The following is a 22,550-nucleotide window of genomic DNA, read 5'->3' as shown; positions in this document are numbered from 1 at the left end:
TTGACCCGCCTGTTTCTGGATAGTTGTAATCACGATACCCTCTTGTATGACGCTTCAAGCAATGACTAGATTGTCAATGGACATTCTGGCCATTTGAATAATCTTTTGACATGTCGGGGTTTCACCATTCTTGTGAAATTTGAGCACAGATGCATTGGCACATTGGTCCCACTGGCCCGATTCAACCAGGGGATCAATGATGGCGTGTCGCGCCCTCGAGAGATTCTCCATCTGATTTACAATATCCTTGAGACCGAGATGGAAAGGATCGCCCGAGGAACTGCCAGGCCCCCTATCTTCACAAGCGCTGATGCCATAGACATCGACACGCATGAGGGCTCTCACGGTGAGTCGCCACATGACGGGCTCCATGGTCCGGTTGAGGGCCTGGGTGGAATCACAGCAGCCGTCGTTTAGGCCGCCCCAGACGCCACCATAGTTGTCGAGCGTAAAGACGATTTGGCGCCGCTCCGCCTGAGCCTTGGCCGTCTCTTGATCCACCATGTGAATGATGCGCTCATAGGCATGCACAATGCTGGGAATGAGCGTTGCCAACAACATCTGGAGCTGAAAGGTGTGAATCATTGGCGTGCTCTTTTCTGGCTCCATGGCGGAAGTTTGTAGGGTTCGGACGGAACAGCAAGGGCAATTGACTACCTGATATGCCGTCTTGGCCGCCAAACGGGCTTGTCTGACAGCCTCGGTCACGTCTTTTGGCAACTTTTGCATCGAGTCGAGCGACAGATATAGACTTGCTATACAAGCACAGTTGGTCGGTCCGAGAGAGGCGCTCTGGCCATCACTGGCGGCGGGAGAGCTCGATTGGGCAGACGACAGCCCTGGCACGCTTGCATCTGGTGTCGAGCCGGCAGTGAACAAGGCAGGGTCGATATTCGAAGGGGAGAAGGAAGGGGCATGCTCAGAGGTCGCATCAAAGTTCAACGTTCCAAAGTCGTTGCCAGTATAGCCAAACGTCCAGGGCTCCTTGTCCTGAGGTTGATTCGCCGCGTCCCCTGAAAAGATTGCATCGAAATCGACATCTCCTCCGGTAAGAAAGTTTATAAATGCAATTCCAGGATCTTGTGTATCGGGGGGCAGCTCCCGCATGGCTGTCTTGGGGGCCGACTCGGCTGTAGTGGTCGTCTCGCCGGCTTCATCTCTCGGTCGTTTACGTGGACGGCCCATTTGTTTCTGGGGGGAATAATGACATGTTATCCCCTCTCTTTTGCAACGACCGCAGCCGTCTGCCTCTTTGGTGCATGCCAGTTTCCGGGTGCCTACGAGACGAGTCCGTCGTCAGTCCGGAGCGAGATCCCGGGTATCTTGACCCACCGAGACTTACGGCATTCATCGCAGGCCCGATGCTTCGGTGCCCCTCCGTTTTGCTCCGGTGGCGACATGATTGGTGATTCTTTGGTATCGTGGTCAACTGGAGCGGCGTTGATCACGTAACAATCTCGGCCTTTTATTGTTATCGAAACCTATGAAAAGGTCAATCAATGTGGCATGACTGGTTCTAGGCATTCGTCGCACGTAGGGTCGATTCGTAAGCAGACTAGCCTAGAATGATATGTGCACACCTTGGTGGCTTTATTAGTGCTTATGTGTGACACATGTCCAAGTGACTCGGACTCAAGTGGCAGGAATGTGGCCTTGTCATTCCTCATTCGTCTTGGAAAATTCAAGATTGAAAACTGCCCAGCATTTTATTCAACAACAATCTAATTCATGATCTAGTCAACATTGAAATTATACATGCCCGTGTCTCACTTGAACAATCTTCGAGTCCTCGGGATACACGGTCAAGTCTTTGGCACAGGCTGTCCCCTTTTCAGCCTCTTTGAAGCTGATGGTTTTGGCATGGGTTGGTTGACTGCTAGTTGGGGATCAAATGCATCAATCGCCTTCAAGTCGGCCAGAAAACGTCGAATCCTCAACCCAGTCCTTTGACGCAAGAGACCATCATACAAATCGTCTGCTGCAGCCTTGACAGCAACCTGAAGTCCTTGCAACACAACTAGATCATCAATTGCTGCATCATCAGTGTCGAAAAACACATCCAAGTAATCGAGAACCGCATCTAGATCATCAGGAGAATTGCTGGAAGGTAATGGTTCCGCTTCTTCCATTTCGCCAATCTCTTGAATATGCATCTTCTCTTTTCCTTTAGCCGCGATTGACTGGTTTTCCGGCTTTGTTCCGTGCTGTAATGGTGGATATTCGAACCGCTTGGTATCCCTCTGATCGTTGACGTCGTACTCGGTCTGCTGAGTCGGTAGAGGCACGGCGACATTGTCTTTTTCCTGTTTCGCCATTCGGTTCTCTGTTCGAGCCAAAGGATACTGCCGCTGTAAATGAGACGTGTTCTGTCCAAAGGCCGTCCCAGTTTTGACCTCTTCCGTAGTTACTACAGCCTCGACAGGTTTCAATGGCTGTCCAGAGCCAATGTAGTTTCGACATGAATCTTGGGCGAGCAAGGGGTGATGCTTGTGACTTTTAGCTTTCGGAACTACTGGATTGCTTGGTCGTAAAGCCTGAGATTCTATCCGGCTCACTCGTTCCTGTGCCATATTGAGTGCACGTTCCAGTGATGATGCATTGCTCACTGCGTATTTCCAAGTATATGGAAGCTCTGGTGCCGGAGAAACCGGCTTGGGTCTCGGTTTGGGTTTTCTGATTCCTTGTGACTCATCCAGTCGTCGCTTGGGGGACTTTTTGGGCTCTTCTTCCACCCACGTAACGGGAGCCCCATGTACATGATGGATACGGTGATGGGGAGAATGGTGATGACGTTGAAAGAATGGGTGGTGGTGAGGTCTCGAGTCTAGATCTTGATCATGCCTGCTAGATCGCACACGAGGAAGTGAACCTCGTGCAAGCTCCTTTTCTGGACGAAACTGATTCTTGCGATCCGTCTTCTTTTCTTCTGCTCGAGTAGGCGGGTTCGAAGAGCCATTTATGAATTCGGCCATGTGCGATCGTACAACGTGAGGCCGGGATTTGGCTGGAGTCTGCGGGGCCACAGGATCGACAGATTTCAACTGTCTTGATTTCTGGGCTTCTTGCCGTGGACGAATTCCAGTAGTAACTGGCGGTGCCTTTTTTGGCTGTTCATTCTCTTTCCCAGTGAGCCTCCATTCACCTCGCCTTGTTTCGATCATGGTACCGACACGTCCCCTTGGCGTCGTATCAGGCTCCATCGTGCCATGTTTCCTTCTCAACCATGGAAGCATCTTTCTACCGCGTATGGGAGAGTCCTTGCCAACTGTTTGTCGTGCTTCCTTTCGAGCAGGAAGAGTTTCGTCTTTTGTAGAAATTGGATTTGGTTGCGGAAACTCGACTACCCATTGAGAGCTCGGTGTTGCAGAATCTGAAGAGTAATCATAGATGCCATCTATTCCTTCATGAGGTTCTTGGCCGCGGCAGTTTGAGGCGGCACACTTACCGTGTGATTGCTCGTATATCTGTTCTGGCGACTTGTTTCTCTGCTGATCTGCGGTCATAGCAAGTCCAGCAGCCTCGAATTCTTTCTTGTAGGGAAATAGTGGCTTGACGGTATGTAGGGAGTATTTCATGTCTGATTCAGTAGGAGTAGTGACCGGCAGCTTTCCAGTAGCGTCAGCAGCATCGGCGTATTTCTCCAGCTCTCTGGCAAAGTGGTCGAGTGCGCGACGTTGACTGCTTGTACGAGAAGGCACTTCTGGACGACGAATCACGCCAGCTTTCTTAGGTGACGCTTCGTTTGGCGCAATCAATGACAGGCGATTTTGCTGAGCCAAGGTTCTCTGTATGGCAGCCCACACATTAGGATCTGACAAGCCCATATCGTTTCCTTGGATCGGATCGTGGACGGTTATAGTCGCGGTCGTCGGCAACTTGTCGCTTCTCGGGGTGCCTCAAAGGAGACGCCGGTTCAGTATTCCCAGGAATCGCGGGACCATCCACCGCATCAGCATAGGCATACCCATCAAGTCTTTCGTTGTGATCATCATGTTTGTCTCGATATTCTCGTCTTTCTTCCTCGGGCACTTGCATAAGAGAACTGTCCCGCTTCCGAGAGACTGGTCTACCATATTGAGAAGGAAGACGTCGACTGACCCGGACACCACGATTCGACTGACTGATTCTCTTTTGTCGTAATCCTATACTGCTGCGAGATGAAGAAGGCGGAACACGGGGGGCATCTCGGGCAACCCTCTGGGGGCGAGTCAAATCGGGTCGGTCAAGAGGTAAAAGGTTGATCTTTGGTTGACGATGCGATTTTCCTTTCTAGGGTAATTTAAGTTGAGGCATCTCGTCTATTCCAAGAAAACAAAGGTCCAAAAAGGCAGTTGATAGATGCTTGAAAAATGTATTTGTAGCGGCCGATGATGAATCAAGAGGATCCTGAACATTGCCCTCATCTTGCAAAGCCGAGCCCTGAACGAGGTGAAGGGGCTAGCTCGGACTGCCGCCTTGTCGAGCCTTCCATTAGGCGCAAAAGACGTGATTTCCTTCTGACAGTCGTTGATGTCATGCCGACTGAACTGTCTGCCATGATCTCTTCTGATCGGTCATTTCTGATGATTTCGTGGCCACGTCGCGTGTCAACTGCCGCATTACCGGATATCTTTTATGCCAGGCGCAGAGTATAGCTCGAGTTGACGTTTTCCCTTTCGCAGGAGAAACTCTATGGCGGCGAAATCCCTCTTGTCAACTTGAATATTCTTATTAAACTCGGATCTATCAACGTGAGTCATTAATTGCTTGATTATCATGGGAAAATCAATTACCTCGCAAAGGACTGAAAGTGCGGCCGTGTTTGCTAAAGGCTGTCAGTGTCGGTCCCATTCTCTTCACATGAATGGATTACCTCTGGCTTTTTGCGACTTTCACGAAGGCATTGCCTGTAGAGGCCCAAGACCTCCTTTTGCAGCCCCGACAACCTCATTTTCAGGATAGTAGACTGAATTCTTTTCAATCAATCTCATGTCAGTTGGCTAACACATTGTCATGTTGCGATGCTACAAATCCAAGAATTCTCAAAATCAATGATGTTTGCATTCGGCATTTCTCGGGACGTGCTCTTCCGAGCCGGCGCAGCTGCGACCAGCTGCCCCTCCGCATGCCGAGGTATGAAATGCCTCCATACTCATCGCCAATGTTATTATTGGTCTCTGGCTTTGCTCCATTTGTCTATTCACCGATTTGTGAATTTCATGTATACATTAAACCAGACGGTTGTTCCATATACTTTTATCTTGTTCACACAAGCTGCAGAGAAATCACGAGTATCAGTACTCTCGCTCAGTTCATGCTGAAACAAATATATGGGCCTCTGATTGAAATAGTAATACGCTCTAGTCAGTAAATAATGGCAGTGCTCCATCACGACTGCATTGTATGTACAAAAGTCCAGGCACGTCGTGGAGTGAGTCAACGCTTCATGTGCTTCCATTATCGAGGGTATCTTAATGCTCTATCTAAATTATACCTCTATACGGGCTTAACCATAAAAATCTAGAATTGTTAGCATTTTAATCGATTCAAGGGTATAGGGTAGACCAACCTGCTGTAATGCTGCCATGTCTGCCATGGCCATGCGCTTGGAAGCGATATTGCGAGATCGCACCATGTGACGAGACAATGGCTGCGGAGTGGAAGTGCCAGTACCTGCTGGAGTAGAAGTTCCACTTGCGGTTGCTGAGACGGTGACGGTTGTGCTCGCTACTACCGTGTCCCCATCAGACTCTTGCTGCTTTCGCTTCTTCTTCTTTTCCTTCTTGGACACTTCTGCCGACTCATCACCTTGATCTTCGCTCTTGGCCTCTTTCCGCTTCTTTTTATCCTTCTTGTCCTTCTTTGACTTGGACTTGGTCTCTGCGCTGTCGTCTTCGGCATCGGCCTGTGCGTCCTTGGCTTTCTTTTCCTTCTTTTCCTTCTTCCTCCTCTTTCTCTCTGCATCTGAAGATTGGTCCTCGTCTACATTGTTAGCGGCCTCATCCTTTGACCGCTTCTTCTTCTTCTTTTTGCCCTCTGCACTGTCCGTCTCGGCATCAACAGAATCGTCGACATCTTCAGCTTTCCGCTTCTTTGACTTTTTCTCCTTCTTCTCGGGCTTGGATTCAGCCACCTCGTCACTGTCTTCTGCGCTGGACTCGGCCGTCTCGGACGACTTGTTTACCGCTTGCTGGTTCAGGAGCTCTGTAATCTGATCACCGACCAACAAACCACCCTTGACAAAACGCATGGGTCCAAACTTGCGCTCAACATAGAGACTCGTCTTGATTTCGGATCGGAAAGCCTGCTTCTTGGCAATCGACTCGTCGGATTCTCCATTCAAGCGTCCTAGGAGATCCTTGAATACATCGAGACCGGTACATTCGTCGCCTTGCTTCTGGCGTACCTTGGCACCCAGACCGAGGTTGTCGTCCTTGATGGTAATCTTGATGGGCGCGGAGCTCGCCTTGGAGTGCATGCTGGCGTGCGAAGCATCTTGGGCACCGAGATACTGGCCGGGCTGCCAGCCGTGAGCCCTCAGGATCTTTTGGCCAAAGGTCGTCTCATTTCGGCTCCATTTTGTGTTGTTTGGGTCTTGGTTTAGCTTTCGCTTGCTAGACAAGAGTCAGTCAGCGGGGACCATGAACGATGCAGGACAAGTATGCATTACTCTTTCTTTCCTGCGAGACCCATGATGTTCAACCGGTCTGTGGCACTACTTCTCTTTCCCCAACGGCGAAAGCAGAAAATGGCAGATACGAAAGGCAAAGGGCGTCCAAGTTGATGAGCCCCACCAGGAAATGCAGACGCTGGTCGCAAAGCGTTTTGGAAATTTTTGGCCGATAAGCGACAAGGGGAAGGCGGCACCCAGATTGTGACGGGCCCCACTGGCTCATGTGACCTGTAACGCCATTCTGTTACCACCACCTCTATGCCTACAGTTCTGGAAAACACTCGACAATTACTTGCCAACATCAGTTGTGATTTGTTTATTCAAGTTGACAATATTTCAAGTCAGAATAATCCATTGACTCAAACTTTGCCAAGTTTCCAATTCATCAAGTCTGTACTCGCCAATAGTTCCATCTCTCAACATGGCCCCCAAGAAGAAAGCAGTCACTCCCGAAGGCCATACCGATCGTGAATCTGATGGGCATTCTCTGCAAGTCACTCCACCTGGTGTAGAGACGATCACTACAGTAATTGTACGTCCCTTGCCCTTTTGCCCTCTACTTGTGTCATGATACCAACTTGAATTTCTAGGGACAGGTCCGAGAACGCCGCACCCAGATCCGACAAGACATTCGACGTGACTTTACCAACGATGTATCGCAATTCAAGACGCGAATCAACCAGCACTATGAGGCTCAGGAGACCAAGCGGTATGTCTAGAGACCTCCTGTTCCATGCTCATCCCTCTTGATCCCTTCCTTTTCGGATTCCCTCCAGCAAGTGTTTGGGGACAAGCATCTGATTGTAATTCTTGTAGCATGGAAATCGCCCGACAGCAGATCCGCCGCCTTTCCGAAGCCATTGAAAAGAAGGCTGCTTGTGAAGACAAGATTCTCAAAATGATTGCCATGATGGCTAATGAAACTGACAAGCTCCACTCCATCATGGAATGTGTCCTAAATGCCCGCCAACAGCTTGTCCTTGAGGCAGCATCGTCTGACAAGTACAAGGAGAAAAAGAGGTGATTCTAGATTTTCCATGTGGGCTTCTAAACGTGCTTGAAACTTTGGAGGAAGAAATCTGAAATGGGAATTGTTGGCAGCATAACAAGGAGGAAACATTTTGCGCTGTGTAATGATATCAAGACACACAAGACACGGGTACGGTAACGACTTATGAAACCGACTGTACTTACAAGTATACAAATACCACTCATCTGAACCATTTCTGGAATCCAAAATCTATTATTCGACAGCAGCCACCAATGTAACCTCACTGGCGGGCTTTATAATTTGTACAGGCAATAAGCTATGCATTTATCATCAAGAGTATGCGGCTTGTTCCACATGTCAACATTATCCAAGGCATCTTCCTTTTACACGGCCTGGCTATAACCACCCAACTTTCTCTTGCCGTATGTGAACCACTTTCTCGCCTCGTCCGCCCAGAATACAGAGCTGCACATGAAGAGCAACTTGAACAGATCCGAAAAAGACAAGGCCTCGGTCTGGAACACTTCCTGCAGCCAGGGAAAGTAAATGACTAGCAATTGTCCTGCCAAACTCAGAGCAACAGCCCAGTTGAACAGAGTATTGGAAAACAGTCCTACTTCACCCCGGAGGACCGACTTGCTCTCGGATCGGCACGTCAATGCGTTAAACATGTCGAATAGGACAAAACATGTAAAGGTCATGGTCGTGTCGCGACGGGTAATCTCGCCATCTGCCAGCATCTCGCGAGTGTACACAAACATTGTACCGGCCATAACAATGAATGCTTGCGTCATTACACGGGTCAGCAAGGCACGTGTGAGAACAGGCTCGCTTCGTGATCGTGGGGGTCGAGACATGACGTCTTTATCAACAGCCTCTACTCCGAGAGATTGTGCAGGCGGTCCATCCATGATGATATCTATGAGGGGTTAGCGATAGATGTGCAAGTTTGGTAAAAGTACACTTACTGATCCAGAGAATCTGCATGGCGTTCAATGGCGTCTTGAACCCCATGCAGGTGCAGATGAAGACCAGTGTAAGACTAGCTACACTGGTACTCAACTGAAAAGTGATGAAATTCTGAATGTTGCTAAAGATGCCCTTGCCCTGCTCAATGGCGTGCAGAATCGTAGAAAAGTCATCGTCCGTGAGAATCATGTCCGAAGCTTCCTTGGCCACATCGGTCCCGTGTAGTCCCATGGAAATGCCAATATCGGCTCTCTTTAGCGCAGGGGCATCATTGACACCATCACCCGTCATGGCAACAATGTCGCCTCGGGACTGGAGTGCGCGAATAATCTTGAGCTTGTGATCAGGATTCGTTCGTGCAAATATTGTAGTGGTCTGCATGGCGGCTGCGAGTTCGTCCTCTGTCATGGCATCGACTTCATCGCCTCGGAGAACTGGCTTGACAGCAACCTGGTTGGAAGAATGTTCTCGTGGTGTAGCAATCTGCATGCCGAGCTGCTTTCCAATCGCCACGGCTGTAGTGTCGGAATCACCAGTGATCATGATAACCTTGACACCTCCACGCATCAAACGACGAATCGAACGAGCAACGCCGGGTCTTGGAGGGTCACTCATTCCTACCAGACCGGCAAAGGTGAGCCCCTTGAACAGGCTCTCATCGTTGGGTAGTCCGGGACTTTCGCTGCCATCAACACCGCCAGGAGTAGTACTTCTAGAGTTGGGGTTGAGACCAGACCTGTTCCTGCTGGACCTGGCGACTGGGCCGCTCGCAAATGCAAGGACTCGCAGTCCCTTTTCAGCCATTCGTTCTGCCGCGTTGAATGCTTCTTGGCGGCGCGCAGAGTCCAGCACAACTTCCCGCCCATCATCTGTGAGAAAGGTGTCACAGGCATGGAGGACCTTGTCAATGGCTCCTTTCATGTAGGCATACTCCTTGTCGTTGTTTCGTGCATCAGCACCGACTACAATTCCCATCCATTTTCTTTCCGAGCTGAATGGTGTCTCGGCTGTGCGAGGTCCAATCGAGTCTCTAACGTCGTGTTCTGTAAAGCGGTCTAGTAGGTCAAGCATGGCTACATCCGTTGGCTGACCAACCCATCGAGAGTGTCTGCTAAAGTCCTTGTTCTGGTTATCAGAGAGAACCGTCGTAGCCCCATCTGTTTGGTGGTGCGAAAGACGCGCGTGATTGGCAATGTTTCCAATTCGGAGTATCCTCAACGTGGCCAAGTTTGGTGTTTGTTCCGTCACCTCTTCGGTTTCCACGTCTACAGGCTCCTTTGCTCCAAAGTACCAGGTATTGGCCACTGTCATGTGATTCATGGTCAAAGTTCCAGTCTTGTCAGAGCATACCACATTGACGGAACCCAGTGTCTCTACACTAGGCATCTTTCTGACAATTGCATGGTACTTGGCCATTCTATGAACGCCAAGAGCCAATGTCACCGTGACAATGATGGGTAAACCTTCAGGAATCGCAGCTACTGCCAGCGAGATGGAAATGGTAAAGATTTCGAGTATCTTCTTTCCTTGAAGCCATCCGACCACGGAAATCAGGCCGATAATGACAAAAGATATCTTGCTAAGCTGAGATCCGAGCTCGTCCATGGAGAGTTGTAGAGGGGATCGCGGGCTCTCGGTGCCAGAGACACTTGCAGCAATGGTTCCGAATTGGGTATCGCCACCAGTAGCATAGACAATACCCTGTCCGTAACCAGACTTGACCAAGGTACCCATGTATGCAATGTTGCTGCCGCTCGAGCGCGAAGCGTCTTGGTTTTGGGCACCGTCGTAGGCGGATGGAGAAAGGGTCGAAGGGCTCGGCAGTCGAGTAGCAGAACTAAAGTTTCTTGATCGAGATTCTGCAGTAATCTTGACCGGTTCGTTCTCTCCCGTGAGATTGGACTCATCAATGGTCAGGTCTGATGCCTTGGTGACGCGGATATCAGCGGGGATGCGATCGCCAGTGGTAAAGAGAACCAAGTCTCCGGGAACCAGTTGCGCGGCCATGACCTTGGTAGAGGCGGCTTCCATCAGCTCCTCGGCCGGAGTCTCGGCACCATTCAATGTGTCTACCTGCTTGTCGACGTCGGCGGCCGGAGGCCATGCAGCTTGAGAGCCTTGGGCGGACTTCGGATTTTGAGCCCTGACCAAGTGAGCATGGTTGGGAACAAGGTGGTTAAGAGCCTCGATGGATTTTTCCGAACGATATTCTTGCACAAAACCTACAGTGACGACAATGGTCACTGCGACTGTGATGCTTACGGCATCGTCCAGGTTTCCGACTATTATAGAAGCAAACGCTGAAGCCAATAAAAGAATGATCAATGGCTCTTGAAACTGTTTAACAAAGCGAAGCCATAACGGCTCTGGGGGCTCGTGAGGTATTTTGTTTGGTCCGAAATCGCGTAGTCTCGACAGTGCCTCGCCGGCTGTCAATCCATGGGTCAAGGAAGTTTGCAGATTCGATGCGGCTTCGGTGGCAGTCATGAAGGAATACTGGTCAGCGACTCCCTGAGAACCGTGTTAGAGACCATGATCAGAGACAAAACAGGCATTTAGGACTCGGGGCGACTGGGCACGCCATCCACACATACCCTTGATTGCGCCGATGTGGTGCGAGAGTGTCTAGGTCTTGAAGTCCTAGACCTGGTTCTTCCTGGACCGGAATCATCGTGATCGCGGTCCTCATAATCTTCCAAGCCATTTATACTCGGTACGGTGGTCGGCAGAAGAGGACTCTCGCCGCTATCTCGACGACCAGCCCAAGGCCAAGGGGGCATGGTGGACGGTAATGTATGACCGTGACGTCGTCGCGCAATACTGCATGGGATAACGTATATGGGCGGCAGAGCTACGCAGTCTGTCTTTTTGGTGTCTCAGGCGGGCGAGGATAGGAGTTGGGATTCGGGTTCGGGGGGGTTTAAGCGATCGCCGAATCTAGTGAGTAAGCAGTACGGTCATGGCCGTGAGATGCAAATGTTTGCACGTCTGTCCAAAAAGTCGTCGTCGAGGTGGTTTCCCAAGCAGGGGAGTCAGTCCAGGAGTGTCCCGAAGAAGGCAGTGGATCTTTGTATGGAGCAAGACGAGTCCAGATTCGCTTTTGGAGACGTGTAACTCTGGACTGGATTTTTAGCCTAGCGTAGAGCGGGCAGGGGCGCGGGCACCTTTGCACGGATGGCTTTCGACGCCAAGCCAACCTGGGCTGCAGCTTGCGGCTCTTCTAGGCAAATCTTAAGACTCTCCAGAGGCAGAGGCGCTGTTTCTTGGGGAACCTCGAGTGGATACAGTGACGAATCAAGCTCTATTGACCCCTGCTCAGACATGCGCCGGAAGGTAGCTCACCCCTGACCTCAGCCTGGAGTAGGCCTGTTCCGAAAAGTCGATACTCGCGAGTTAAAAAGTTTGGCGTGTCACAAGCAGTAAGATATTATCATGACTTTGCCTGTCAAGTGTTTTGATGAACTTTAAGCTATATAAGGTATATAGGTCTTTGACAGATCAAACAATTCAAAGAGTCTGATTCACTCAACATTTGTGTTGATGGACCAATTATTTGAACAGAGGCTCATTCTCACGATTATAAATGGTAGTTGTAGTGATATGGGATACATGTCGAAATGATGATGGATTGACATCAAGTCATTCAAGATTTAAAAATAATAAAATCACAGGTTCTTGTAAATGCCGAGGCTCATGAGCCGAGACCTTTTACATGACATTCAACAAATGAATACCTCTTGTCAAGCTTGGACAGCTATTCGTCGACTGACTGAATAGTAAAATGGTTGCAGAAAACCGTACGCATCAGGTACAGTACAGATGCCAGCTTGAGTGAATGCAGCAATAACACGGGCCAGCAAGTCGGTGTAACCTACCCCAAGACTGAGAATGACCCGTGAAACAAGTTGAAAATGTCAGAAAGAATGCACTGCGACGTCCATGCTTCACCTCGAGAAGCTCCAATTGCTAAAAACCCAGCCACAGATTTTGTTACCTCATCATAAGAGAAACGTGCAAGCTAAGGGTCTTGACTCCACTCGCTCCAGGCTTCCACCCAATCATCAGTCTGCTATTCCTGTGGCTTGTGTCACGGTGGGTCCCAGCCACTTGAATTTCAACACGCCCGTCACCCTGATTTTTTCATTGCCAGCTTTTTTCGCAGTGGTTTGCGCTTATTCTGGCCTTTGGTCGCTGGGTTAATTGAATGATTGCTTGCTGCTTCCCCAACCCAAACGCCCGTCCTCCCTCACCCCCTCCAACCCACCTGCCTACAACCACCTTGTCTTTTCTCTTTCCACTTTCCAGAAATACACACATCATCGTCAACGACTTTTGGATCGACCGATATATCTGGCTGTCGCATTGCCTCTAGCCACATTTTCGACAATTAGACAGCATCATTCCGATCTTGCTGCTGTCTTTGCGCTCTTTTTGCGACGCGGCACCGACGGCTGGCAGGCAGCGCTGCGCTGAAAAGGCTTAGCCCGCCCACGCGCGGTTCACCTAATCAACCTCTGGACGCGCTCCCACTGTTTACCTCCACCACTTTGCAACATACACCTCAACTCCCCCTCCATTCACGCGTAGGCGCATGTGCAAGGGCTTTCCACTAGCAATCGCCTTTGATGTTTGAGTAGCACTGCAGTCTCTTTGCATTCCTCTCGCCGTCACCTCATCCCCCCCATCGCTTCGTCGACTATAGCTCGTCCTCGTCGCCGTCGCGATGTTCTATTCAGAGGCCTTGCTGCAGAAGACCGGGCCACTGGCTCGCGTCTGGCTGTCGGCAAACTTGGAGCGCAAGCTTTCAAAGAATCACATTCTCCAGTCAAACCTACCGGAAAGTGTCAATGCCATTGTTGATACTCGTCAGGCCCCCATGGCCCTGCGTCTCAGCGGTCAGCTGCTGTTGGGTGTTGTCCGAATCTACAGCCGCAAAGCGCGTTATCTTTTGGACGACTGCAATGAAGCATTGCTCAAGATTAAAATGGTAAGCTTCTGCAATCATCATCTACAACTCTCGACTAACTCTATAGGCCTTTCGCTCTACTGGCAACAATGACATTCCGGAAAACCTAGCCATGCCTAATCGAGAGGCTCTCATGCTTCCCGATAAAATCACACCGGCGGATAACTTGAACATTCTGCCTCCTCCTGATGCCGACTGGCTTCTCGCTCAAATGGATGCCGGCGTGGCACCAACGCAAACTCAATCTCAGGGCCGTGGAAGAGGACGCCCCAGCAACCGTGAAATCAACCTCCAAGAGGACTTTAACAATAGCCAATTCCTAATGGACAATGTCATGGATAAAGACGAGATGGCTTTTGAAAACAATGACGACCTGGATCTGGAGCTCGATTTTGGTATGGACTTGGATGAGCAACCTAGAGGGATTGATATGAGCGTGGAAATGGGTAGAGATGCACCTGCTGCTCGTTCCATCGAGGACGACCTCATGAGCGAGCTCGACGCTGGTCCGGCAAAGGGCCCGGCACGCGATCAATCCACCGCCTTTGATTTTGGCGACGGCATTCAGATTGCCGACGCCGATGGCGACCTTCAGATGGAGGACGACTTTCAGTTCAACCTTGAGGACCAATCCGCCATGCCCGAGATTGGCGGAGTCGCACCTCCCGAGCGCGCGCGCATTTCCGAGTCGCCGCTCTCTGATATTGACGAGACCACTGCAAAGGATGTCGAGGAATGGACGAGACTGCACAACCACAGCATCTACGAGCCCGACCAAGAGCCCGAGGAGATGGAGGCACAGCCGCAGAGAAAGGCCAAGTCTAGGCGCAAGGTCTTTGGCCTGGACCCTACTACACAACTGTCCAGTGCCCACATCAAGGACCAGCAGGCAGACCGATCCAACATTCTCAAGGAGCCCAACTTTGTCGCCAGAGACCCCTACTTCCTTGCCCTCCTCGAGCTCAAGCACCGTGGAAACTTTGTCTCGAACATCATGGGCGACGGCCGTAGCAAGGCCTGGGCCCCTGAACTTCAGGGCTTGCTTTCCCTCGAGTCTTTCCGACAAATGAACGATTTGAAGCGCAAGCGGGATAGTGGTGTCGCTGATATGGACAGTGAAGATGAACAGGGCGCCTCAAAGTCACCGCGCATCGAGATTGACGAGGACGAAACGGCCCTGCAGATGGGTGGTCTCGGAGAACAGAGCATTGCTGCCGATGGTACCATCATTGACATCCCCGCCGAGGAAGGTCTGGTCATTGACGACACCGAGCACCACGAACGCGAAGGAAGTGCCCTCCCGGCATTCGACGAGACCATTGCTCCCATGGTTCACCCTGCCGACAGCGGACCCGTTTCCCTCGGAACCAAGCACGCAGTACATGTCCTCAGAGACCTGTTTGGCTCCGAGGCCGCCACGAGCGAGGAGAAGCGCAAAAAGACATCGGTTGTATTCCAAGAACTCTTGCCCGAGGCTAGAACCACGAAAGCAGACGCCACCAAGATGTTCTTCGAGTGTCTGGTGCTGGCCACAAAGGATGCCATCAAGGTTGAACAAAAGGAGGGCTCCCTCGGCGAATCGATACGCGTCCGTGGCAAGCGCGGCCTTTGGGGCGCATGGGCTGAGCGCGAAGCCGGCGGCGAGATTGCAAACCAGGATGAAGTCACACAACCAGAGCCCGCAATTGCTGGCCCGTCGCAAACTGTCGCGGCAGCAGCATAAGCGCATGCATTTGGTGTTTGTTGTGTTATGAGTTGATGCTTCACTGTACAAATTCTTCTTCATCTTGCGATTTCCGCATGGGCCTGGCCGAATGGCGTTCAAAGGAGTTTATGGTGAATAGGGAGATACCACTGGTATTCGGGTTATTAAAATTCAGAGTGATTTCTTCTCTGTAACTTGTTTAGGTGTCTTGAAGTGGCACTTGGCCATAGTCTAGGTAGTTTAGAACAACAGCTTCCGACGTGCATAGGATACGGAGACGGAACGCAATGTTATGGCATCGCATTGGCATAATACAAGACATTAAGTAGTACTTTTTCATGGCAGGAATCAGAATGTGATGTGAGAATTATCAGATGAAATATACAGGTCCTGCTCAGTGCTCACAGCACGACATTGCTATCAGTTTATAAGTGCTCTTTGGCAGAAGAGGTGAAAGCATCTGTCCTGATTTCGCAGCTCAGTACCTGGGTATGTCTACTTTATCAATCATGCTGGCAAGCTCAAGATATACCCTCTCATACACGGCTCGCTGGAGCTTGACCTGCGACAGATCTCCGCCAAAGCCAAAGTCGCATTCGAGGACCCGTCGGGTAAGTTCTTCGTAATCCTCGCCAAAGTCAGTCGGCTCCCATGAAAGCTGGCGCACTGCGCGAACGTCGTCTGGCTCGGCGATACGTGACCAATGCCCGACTTGAAGTAGGATGACGCCTAGACACCAGAGCTGCATCATGACGAGAATTTAGTAGGGTATAGGGGATAGTAGAGACGATCATTGTCTACTTACAGTCATGTTACGAATGCCGTGATCGAATTTCGCATTCTCAATCACTCTTGCCATTGTATCCGTGGTGTTCCCTTGGCTGGCCTTACCAACTGCCTCTTGCTCCTCCGTCAATGTTTGCGGTCGATTGTCCACAAAAGTTGTGTCAAAGTGTAAAGTTGGGAGCCATTCTTCAAAGTCCTGACTCGTGTGGAACAATGAGACATTCCTCAGGGTGACATACTGCGCCAGCCATGGGGTCGAGTGGAATTTGAGTACCGCGGCAACTAAAGAGAGCGCGAGTTTGAGTTGGTCCACCATTCTCACGCACCTTTCCGCTGAATAGCTATCAAGCAGTTGCTGAATGGATACCACGCTCGCTAAGTCAAAGGCACTGGGAACGACATCATAGATAGAGTGCCTAAAAGTCTCATCGGACCAGGAATCGAGGTATCCGACGCATTCGGTACAAGCACTTTTTCCAGTCCTGGAAGCTGTCTGGTGCAGAAAGGAGCATAAATCCCGATCCAGAAGGTTTGGAATGTGTGACTTGTCAAAGGCATCCTGTTGGGCACGTGTCGCTGGTGGACTCTCTTTACCCATTCGATGAGTGTCGTCGTCTTGAAACCGCACCTTTCGCTGCTTGGGCTGGCCCTCTTCTATGATTGCACTGATTGGGTTTGAATGTGACTGGGGTACGAAGTCAACCCTCTGTATGACCTCGGATTTGATTTCAAGTCTGAGTGGCTGCGAGATAGGATGGTTGTTGGGCGCATTTGCTTCTCTAAACACATTCGTTAGCACTCGGCAACATCGTCCATTGGTGTCTCTTACCTTGCCGCATTGCTTGAACATGCCACCAATAATTCCATAGACATACTGCCTATGACCGTTGTATTCAAGAAAAATCTAACATCGTGTTGATGGGATTTTGGTGGCTGGCGCCCACCGTTTTGAGAAGACCATGCATTCGACAGAGCCAGGTAAACGGCTTTGGAGGCGCGTCTGACCAGTTCAAAGTCTTCATAATTCCTTGGAAGTTGTTTCTTAGGGCCGTCGGTCACAGTCTTCTTTGCTAGCATCTCTTGAATCTTTCTCGCCTGTTTGCCAAGGCGCTGAAGACTACCATTGCATCGAGTCAGACTTGCTAGGGACCCTTCGAGCGTGGGTTGTTTCCAGCTTGCTTTGAATCTGTCGCGAAGCCGTTGGAATACCTCCTTCTGTTTCTCTGCCTATAATCATTTCAGAAAACCAAACTAACAACTGATTATACTTGCAAATAGCGCTTACCACATGTCTCTCGGATGCGTCGAAGCAGTCAAGTTCTGTCTGTATTTCTTGAATCGCTTGAGAAATGCTCTTGATTGTATCGTAATATTCATCGTAGCTGCGTCCTAGAACTTCCTTGAATGACTCTTCCACTGTTGTACTGCGCCATTGAGGGTGGTCAGGATCTTCGATCATACATCCTACCAGCGAGTAGTCGTCTATAGCTGCAAGGACCATCGTTTCCGTCTCGCATAGAAAGACATCCCGTTCCACGTTGAGACTCTTTTGTATACGCTTCAGCTCTCGGGAGTAATGCCGAAAAATGTCTGACTTCTTCTTCAGTACGCCGTATCCTTTGATGGCGCCCGCAACTAAGGGTAAAATGCCCAGAATCAATGATGCCGCGTCCATTTCTGATGACTTCAAGTGACACGGACGATATTTCAAATTGCTATCGTGGTTGGACTTGAGAAGCCGCTACAGATGGAGCGGGGTCATTCATCAGCACAAGAATTGGGATAGTAGCTGGCAAAATATCTGTAGGATAATGATAGATTTCTGCAAGTTTAATTCGTCGGGAATAGGTCAAGGCGCAGCCTGACGTGTTTGCACCCTGCTATTGGCCTCCTCGGTTCGTACATCATGCTCAAGAGCTCGGCAATGCTTTCCCCTCTTTTATTTGATTTAGGCTGGTGTTATCGCTGAGCTCACTTGCACATCACCAATGGCAAGTTCACATTAAGAAATACCGACCAGGAGCAAGAGACGATAGAAACCATTGACATGGGCTTAATTCAAGGTCGAGACGCATCCGACTCGGATGAGATCATCCAGGGGTACAATCAAGACATGATACGTACCAGTAAAGAGAGTATTGAGTTTGGCCACGTTCAAAATCTCTTTTGGCCAATCAAAGAGCTATTTTCCAGTATCTTGTCTCTGCTCAAAGGATGTGAGATCGAGTTCAAAAATCAGATTGAGTATATCAGTCTGGATCGGAGTTATAGCCGTCTGGTGCTATGGCATGATGGCTGTCAATCAGCATGTAGCACTTTACTCGGAAACGTGCCTCAAAATTCAACGGAATCGATGGCGAGACACCTCAGAGATATCGGAACTACTCTCTTGGACCGTAAGTGCATTTCTCCTGTATCATTTCTTTCTAGACATTAGTCGTGTATGAAGACGCAGGACTTCCACAGAGCGCTCGTGAAAACTGGAGTCATCCCTGCCTTGCCGTCGAAAGTCAGCTAATGATCTTTCAAGGCTTCCTGTTCCTCATGTCGAAGGAATCGACTGGCTTTGCGATTGATCGTCTCGAAAGTCATATTCAGAACTTGAAGACTTTGCTAGATATGGTCCAGTCCAGCTATGATGACGACTCGGATACCTCCGATTTCAATTATGACTCGTACTCTGAGATCGCTGAGGACTTGAAGACCGACACTACTTGCCTCATTAGAATCAATTCAGTCTTGAACTATACGGCACGATTAGCCCCCTCTTTCGGTACTTCCCCCAGAGGCCCGACGGCTTTGGGGGAGCTGTACCAATCGTATTGCGATCGAATCAGCAACCGATTTCCAAATGCCGTCGAATGTTTAATCTCCAGACTTGGAAAAGCCAACTATGACCGGTGTCTTCGGCGTATTCAAAGGAACAATGAGGATGACGAGGAGCCCAAAGAGACCGAGCGTGTGCAGATGGCAAACACAGTTGTGGTGTCCGCCTTTCATGACTCGGGCTTGGGCTCATCAGTCCCAAGCAAATCGTCGTACGCGGAAACGGTCATGTCATACGGAGCTGACGGCAATCAGCAAAGTGTGCGCGTGCCTACTCTGAGTGAGGAAGCCAAGCAGGGACTGCCCTTTACCTGTGTTGCATGCTCCAAGACTGTTACCATCAAGAACAACTCCCTTTGGAAACGCCATTTGTACGAGGACCTTTGCCCTTGGATGTGTCTTGACCCTGAATGTCCTTCTGGTGATTCCGTATTCAGCCATCGCAACGACTGGCTCGCACATCTCTCCTTCAAGCATCAAATGGCGCCTGCTTGGGCGTCCACTCAGTGTCCCTTGTGCTGCAGCGACATAGAGTCCGGAAAGACATCAATAACTCGGCATCTTGGTAACCATCTCGAAGAAATTGCCCTTGGATCTTTGTCCACACAAACGGAATTGGATAACGACAATGACGAGGATTCACAAACTTCTATATCGCATGAAGGCTCAACAGAAGATTCAATTGGAAAGTTGAATCTCACGGATCCGGGAGGCTCCTTACAAATTGAAGAGCCCCCGCCCGTGACTTTGGAGAACCAATCGGGTGATGATATTTTCCATGATTCACAACCACCCTTGAAATCTGACCGAGCTGAAAGCCACGGTCAGTCTCAGGATACCGAGCAACTCAACGTGACCGACGAAGGTACTGCATACATGCACTATGGTGGTGGTGGTGGGCCTTCTTCAGATTCCGAATCAGAATATGACTCAGATGGTCCCCCTTCACCACCGCCGCCGCCCGAGGAAGAGACTTTCCACTGTTGTGAATGTGATGAGGAACGAACTTTTAGTACAAGTTACGACGGAGAATGGGTATGCAACTCATGCGGGAAGGTGAAATGCTCAATGTGTGGGGATTAAATACAATAAGCTCGAGTACCAACGCTCCTTGCCCTCTTGTAGTATGTAAATCTAATCTTTTCCTTCCTTTTCTGTCGATCGATCTATGCTCTTCGAGATCTTCCACTAAAATCACAAGAGAAAGGTAGCCAACTGCAGCCGAGTGAATACCAGAGGCGCAGTCGATGGTGCAATAACCCTCAAGGCCGGTGCCGGAACTGCATTCGAATGAGCTGGGAATGCAGTCGTATAGTGTTCAGCATATACAAGAAGCTGACAACATGATACACAACCACTTCGGTCTCGTACATACTATTGAGCCTGGATTGAGCATGCATCCGCCACACATGCCTAAGCAATCTCGCAAGGAAGGTATCAGGCAGTTCAAGCATAAAGGAACGGAGTAGCTGGAAATGGGTGATGATCTCTGGGTTTTCCTCAGTCTTGAAAAACTTCAGGAAGGCTATTAACTTGAACCTGAATCCATACCGCTGCAACGTCGAATGATTCAAGAATAACAGTATATTTTCAGCTACGTATCAAGTGTTTACGAGCAAGAGGCGCATGATGCATGATGACGCTCAAAGTCTTGCGTGTGCAATTACGAAACTCAGTATCAGGTTTCCCTATTCACAGCGTCCACTATTATTACCTGACCTTTTTCAACCTAGAATAGAACTAGCTATGAATTAGATCGATTTGTGAAGGATATCGTTGGTTAGTTTGGAAAGGCACTAGCACAGTTTCCCCTCTCTACTTCGAAGCATCATTCATCAATATTCTCTGAGCATTGGTCCTCAACTCCGAGCCGGGGGGCGCATAAGGTCAAATAAGACGTTCTAGATGACAAATGAATGGCAGCACATGATTACTGAATGCGGCCATTGACAGCCGTCCCCCGGTTGTGCAATCGACGGCGGCTCCTGTTTACCGTAGGCTCGATGTCGATCAAGCAACAGAACACTGCACCCATTGCCGACCCCTACGTTTCCCACAAATACTATGAACGAGAGGAAAGAAGAAAGCGCAAGGAGGAGGAGGAGCAACAGCAGGCCAAGTTAAGGGCTCGCCTGACTCCTCACACAGCACCGCGAGGCGAAACGACAGGCAATGACAAACCAGAGGTTGTGTATCATAACCGGAACTCACATACATAACTATGGCTTCATAGCAGGACTCCTCTATTGTGTTAGCTGCGGATGCTCAGTCAAAGTCAAAGCCACAAGCCTCTACTGAAAACACTTCAAGCACCTCAAAGCCTGTGGCCTGGCTCTAGCGCTGGGAATATTTCGTGGTTTTGAGGTAAAGAGAGATAATAAAAAGATTAATAAAAAGAGATTATAAAAAATGTAAAAAGAAAATTGTGAAAAGAAATGATGGAGAGAAATAACAAAAAGAAATGGTAAAAAGAGATGGAAAGGGGGCCTGGTTCCGAACACTGCGTGAAGCTGGCATAGAACAGAGACGGGAGGGAAATAATACTGACCAAGGTCAAAAGACCATCTTGACAGAACTCAGCTATGATGACACTCCATGCTTAATGTCCCGGTAATCCCTTTTAGTTTCAGAAAGTCTTCTCTCATGACAACACATTAGGACTCTAAAAATACCGATCAGATCAAAGGTAGTGTATTCTGGGTTTGAGAGAATGACAGCACATGACTACTATGTTATGGTAACTTTGAGATTCACATTTCCTATGTGACTTGTAATGAACGACAAAGAGTGTGAATGGTTCCCTCAGTCCGATGTTTCCTGGACTGTTGCTTCAGCACCCACATAGCTTCGGCTTGCAAGTCACAGTGCCCAAGCCTCGTGTTTTCTACTACTTCTTCCCAGTGTTGGAGCCATTGCCAGAGCCCGCATTTCCACCCGCGGATCCAGTACCCTGATACTGGCCTCCCTGTGCGCCAGCTGCAGTGTTGCGATCGCCGGCAGACTGTGCTCTGGCAGCAAACCCGCCCGAGGACATGTCTCCACCACTGCGAGCCTTTGGCTTGTCAGTTTGTGTAGGGCTACAACGAGGAGAACCCAAATTACCTGAGTAGACTGGATTCTCTTGGAATCAGCCTTGGTCATGTCTTGTTTGGGCATATTGATGGTGTTGATGTAATCAAGAGATGTATATGACAGAGTTGTTTGTGAAGAAAGATTTGAGTGATGTCTTTGAATGATGAATGTTCGGTCAAAGTAGACAAGGGAACCTCTATATATACTCGTGGCAGTATCGCGTACTGAGAATCTCACGAAACGATTGTGATGTTACAAAACAGCCAATTGGAGCCTGATAAGCAGCTATCCCCCGAGATATGACCATCTGGAGCCACGAGACCTCTTGATGCTCTATGAAAAGCAAAAAGAGCACGTAATGATGCTTGAGCAAAGGTTGTACAAGGCGACCAAGGACACCCAATAATGCTAGGAGGTCTACCATTTCGACAGGTAGATGTGAACAATACGCAAGATTCTTTTCCGAAATTGCATAAAAATGCCCATCAATACCGCTTCTTTGGTGGTGTGACGATAAATTTAGGTTCACGATAGGGGAGGCCTACCAAAATATCCCGACGGGATTCGTCCACGATGGCATTTT

The 22,550-nt window shown here is 49.6% G+C and overlaps 9 protein-coding genes across 9 annotated transcripts; 3 read left to right on the top strand and 6 right to left on the bottom strand.

Moving 5' to 3' along the window:
* Window positions 1–54: 54 nt before the first annotated feature.
* On the bottom strand, window positions 55–1,400 carry PFICI_00905 (uncharacterized protein; the record flags this gene model as incomplete). Its single annotated transcript, XM_007829486.1, has 2 exons — window positions 55–1,277; window positions 1,343–1,400. 2 exons carry the CDS (start codon window positions 1,398–1,400, stop codon window positions 55–57), a joined length of 1,281 nt encoding a protein of 426 aa, XP_007827677.1.
* Window positions 1,401–1,802: 402 nt separating this feature from the next.
* PFICI_00904 (uncharacterized protein) lies at window positions 1,803–3,824 on the bottom strand (the record flags this gene model as incomplete). Its single annotated transcript, XM_007829485.1, has 1 exon — window positions 1,803–3,824. One exon carries the CDS (start codon window positions 3,822–3,824, stop codon window positions 1,803–1,805), a length of 2,022 nt encoding a protein of 673 aa, XP_007827676.1.
* A 1,651-nt stretch (window positions 3,825–5,475) lies between these two features.
* PFICI_00903 (uncharacterized protein) lies at window positions 5,476–6,672 on the bottom strand (the record flags this gene model as incomplete). Its single annotated transcript, XM_007829484.1, has 3 exons — window positions 5,476–5,499; window positions 5,549–6,593; window positions 6,650–6,672. The coding sequence occupies 3 exons, from the start codon at window positions 6,670–6,672 to the stop codon at window positions 5,476–5,478; spliced, it is 1,092 nt and encodes a 363-aa protein (XP_007827675.1).
* A 401-nt stretch (window positions 6,673–7,073) lies between these two features.
* PFICI_00902 (uncharacterized protein) lies at window positions 7,074–7,676 on the top strand (the record flags this gene model as incomplete). The annotated part of the gene is made up of 3 exons (XM_007829483.1): window positions 7,074–7,184; window positions 7,243–7,361; window positions 7,469–7,676. 3 exons carry the CDS (start codon window positions 7,074–7,076, stop codon window positions 7,674–7,676), a joined length of 438 nt encoding a protein of 145 aa, XP_007827674.1.
* Window positions 7,677–8,026: 350 nt separating this feature from the next.
* Window positions 8,027–11,392, bottom strand: PFICI_00901 (uncharacterized protein; the record flags this gene model as incomplete). The annotated part of the gene is made up of 3 exons (XM_007829482.1): window positions 8,027–8,562; window positions 8,612–11,123; window positions 11,207–11,392. 3 exons carry the CDS (start codon window positions 11,390–11,392, stop codon window positions 8,027–8,029), a joined length of 3,234 nt encoding a protein of 1,077 aa, XP_007827673.1.
* A 1,943-nt stretch (window positions 11,393–13,335) lies between these two features.
* On the top strand, window positions 13,336–15,301 carry PFICI_00900 (uncharacterized protein; the record flags this gene model as incomplete). Its single annotated transcript, XM_007829481.1, has 2 exons — window positions 13,336–13,599; window positions 13,646–15,301. 2 exons carry the CDS (start codon window positions 13,336–13,338, stop codon window positions 15,299–15,301), a joined length of 1,920 nt encoding a protein of 639 aa, XP_007827672.1.
* Window positions 15,302–15,761: 460 nt separating this feature from the next.
* On the bottom strand, window positions 15,762–17,744 carry PFICI_00899 (uncharacterized protein; the record flags this gene model as incomplete). Its single annotated transcript, XM_007829480.1, has 4 exons — window positions 15,762–16,025; window positions 16,089–16,848; window positions 16,899–17,296; window positions 17,355–17,744. The coding sequence occupies 4 exons, from the start codon at window positions 17,742–17,744 to the stop codon at window positions 15,762–15,764; spliced, it is 1,812 nt and encodes a 603-aa protein (XP_007827671.1).
* Window positions 17,745–18,422: 678 nt separating this feature from the next.
* PFICI_00898 (uncharacterized protein) lies at window positions 18,423–19,978 on the top strand (the record flags this gene model as incomplete). The annotated part of the gene is made up of 2 exons (XM_007829479.1): window positions 18,423–18,465; window positions 18,600–19,978. 2 exons carry the CDS (start codon window positions 18,423–18,425, stop codon window positions 19,976–19,978), a joined length of 1,422 nt encoding a protein of 473 aa, XP_007827670.1.
* Window positions 19,979–21,782: 1,804 nt separating this feature from the next.
* Window positions 21,783–22,051, bottom strand: PFICI_00897 (uncharacterized protein; the record flags this gene model as incomplete). Its single annotated transcript, XM_007829478.1, has 2 exons — window positions 21,783–21,947; window positions 21,998–22,051. The coding sequence occupies 2 exons, from the start codon at window positions 22,049–22,051 to the stop codon at window positions 21,783–21,785; spliced, it is 219 nt and encodes a 72-aa protein (XP_007827669.1).
* Between the last annotated feature and the right edge of the window lie 499 nt (window positions 22,052–22,550).

This window comes from Pestalotiopsis fici (genome assembly GCF_000516985.1).
Source record: "Pestalotiopsis fici W106-1 unplaced genomic scaffold PFICI_Scf_1, whole genome shotgun sequence".
NCBI classification, from domain to species: domain Eukaryota; kingdom Fungi; phylum Ascomycota; class Sordariomycetes; order Amphisphaeriales; family Sporocadaceae; genus Pestalotiopsis; species Pestalotiopsis fici.
This window is presented reverse-complemented; position numbering and strand designations above follow the sequence as displayed.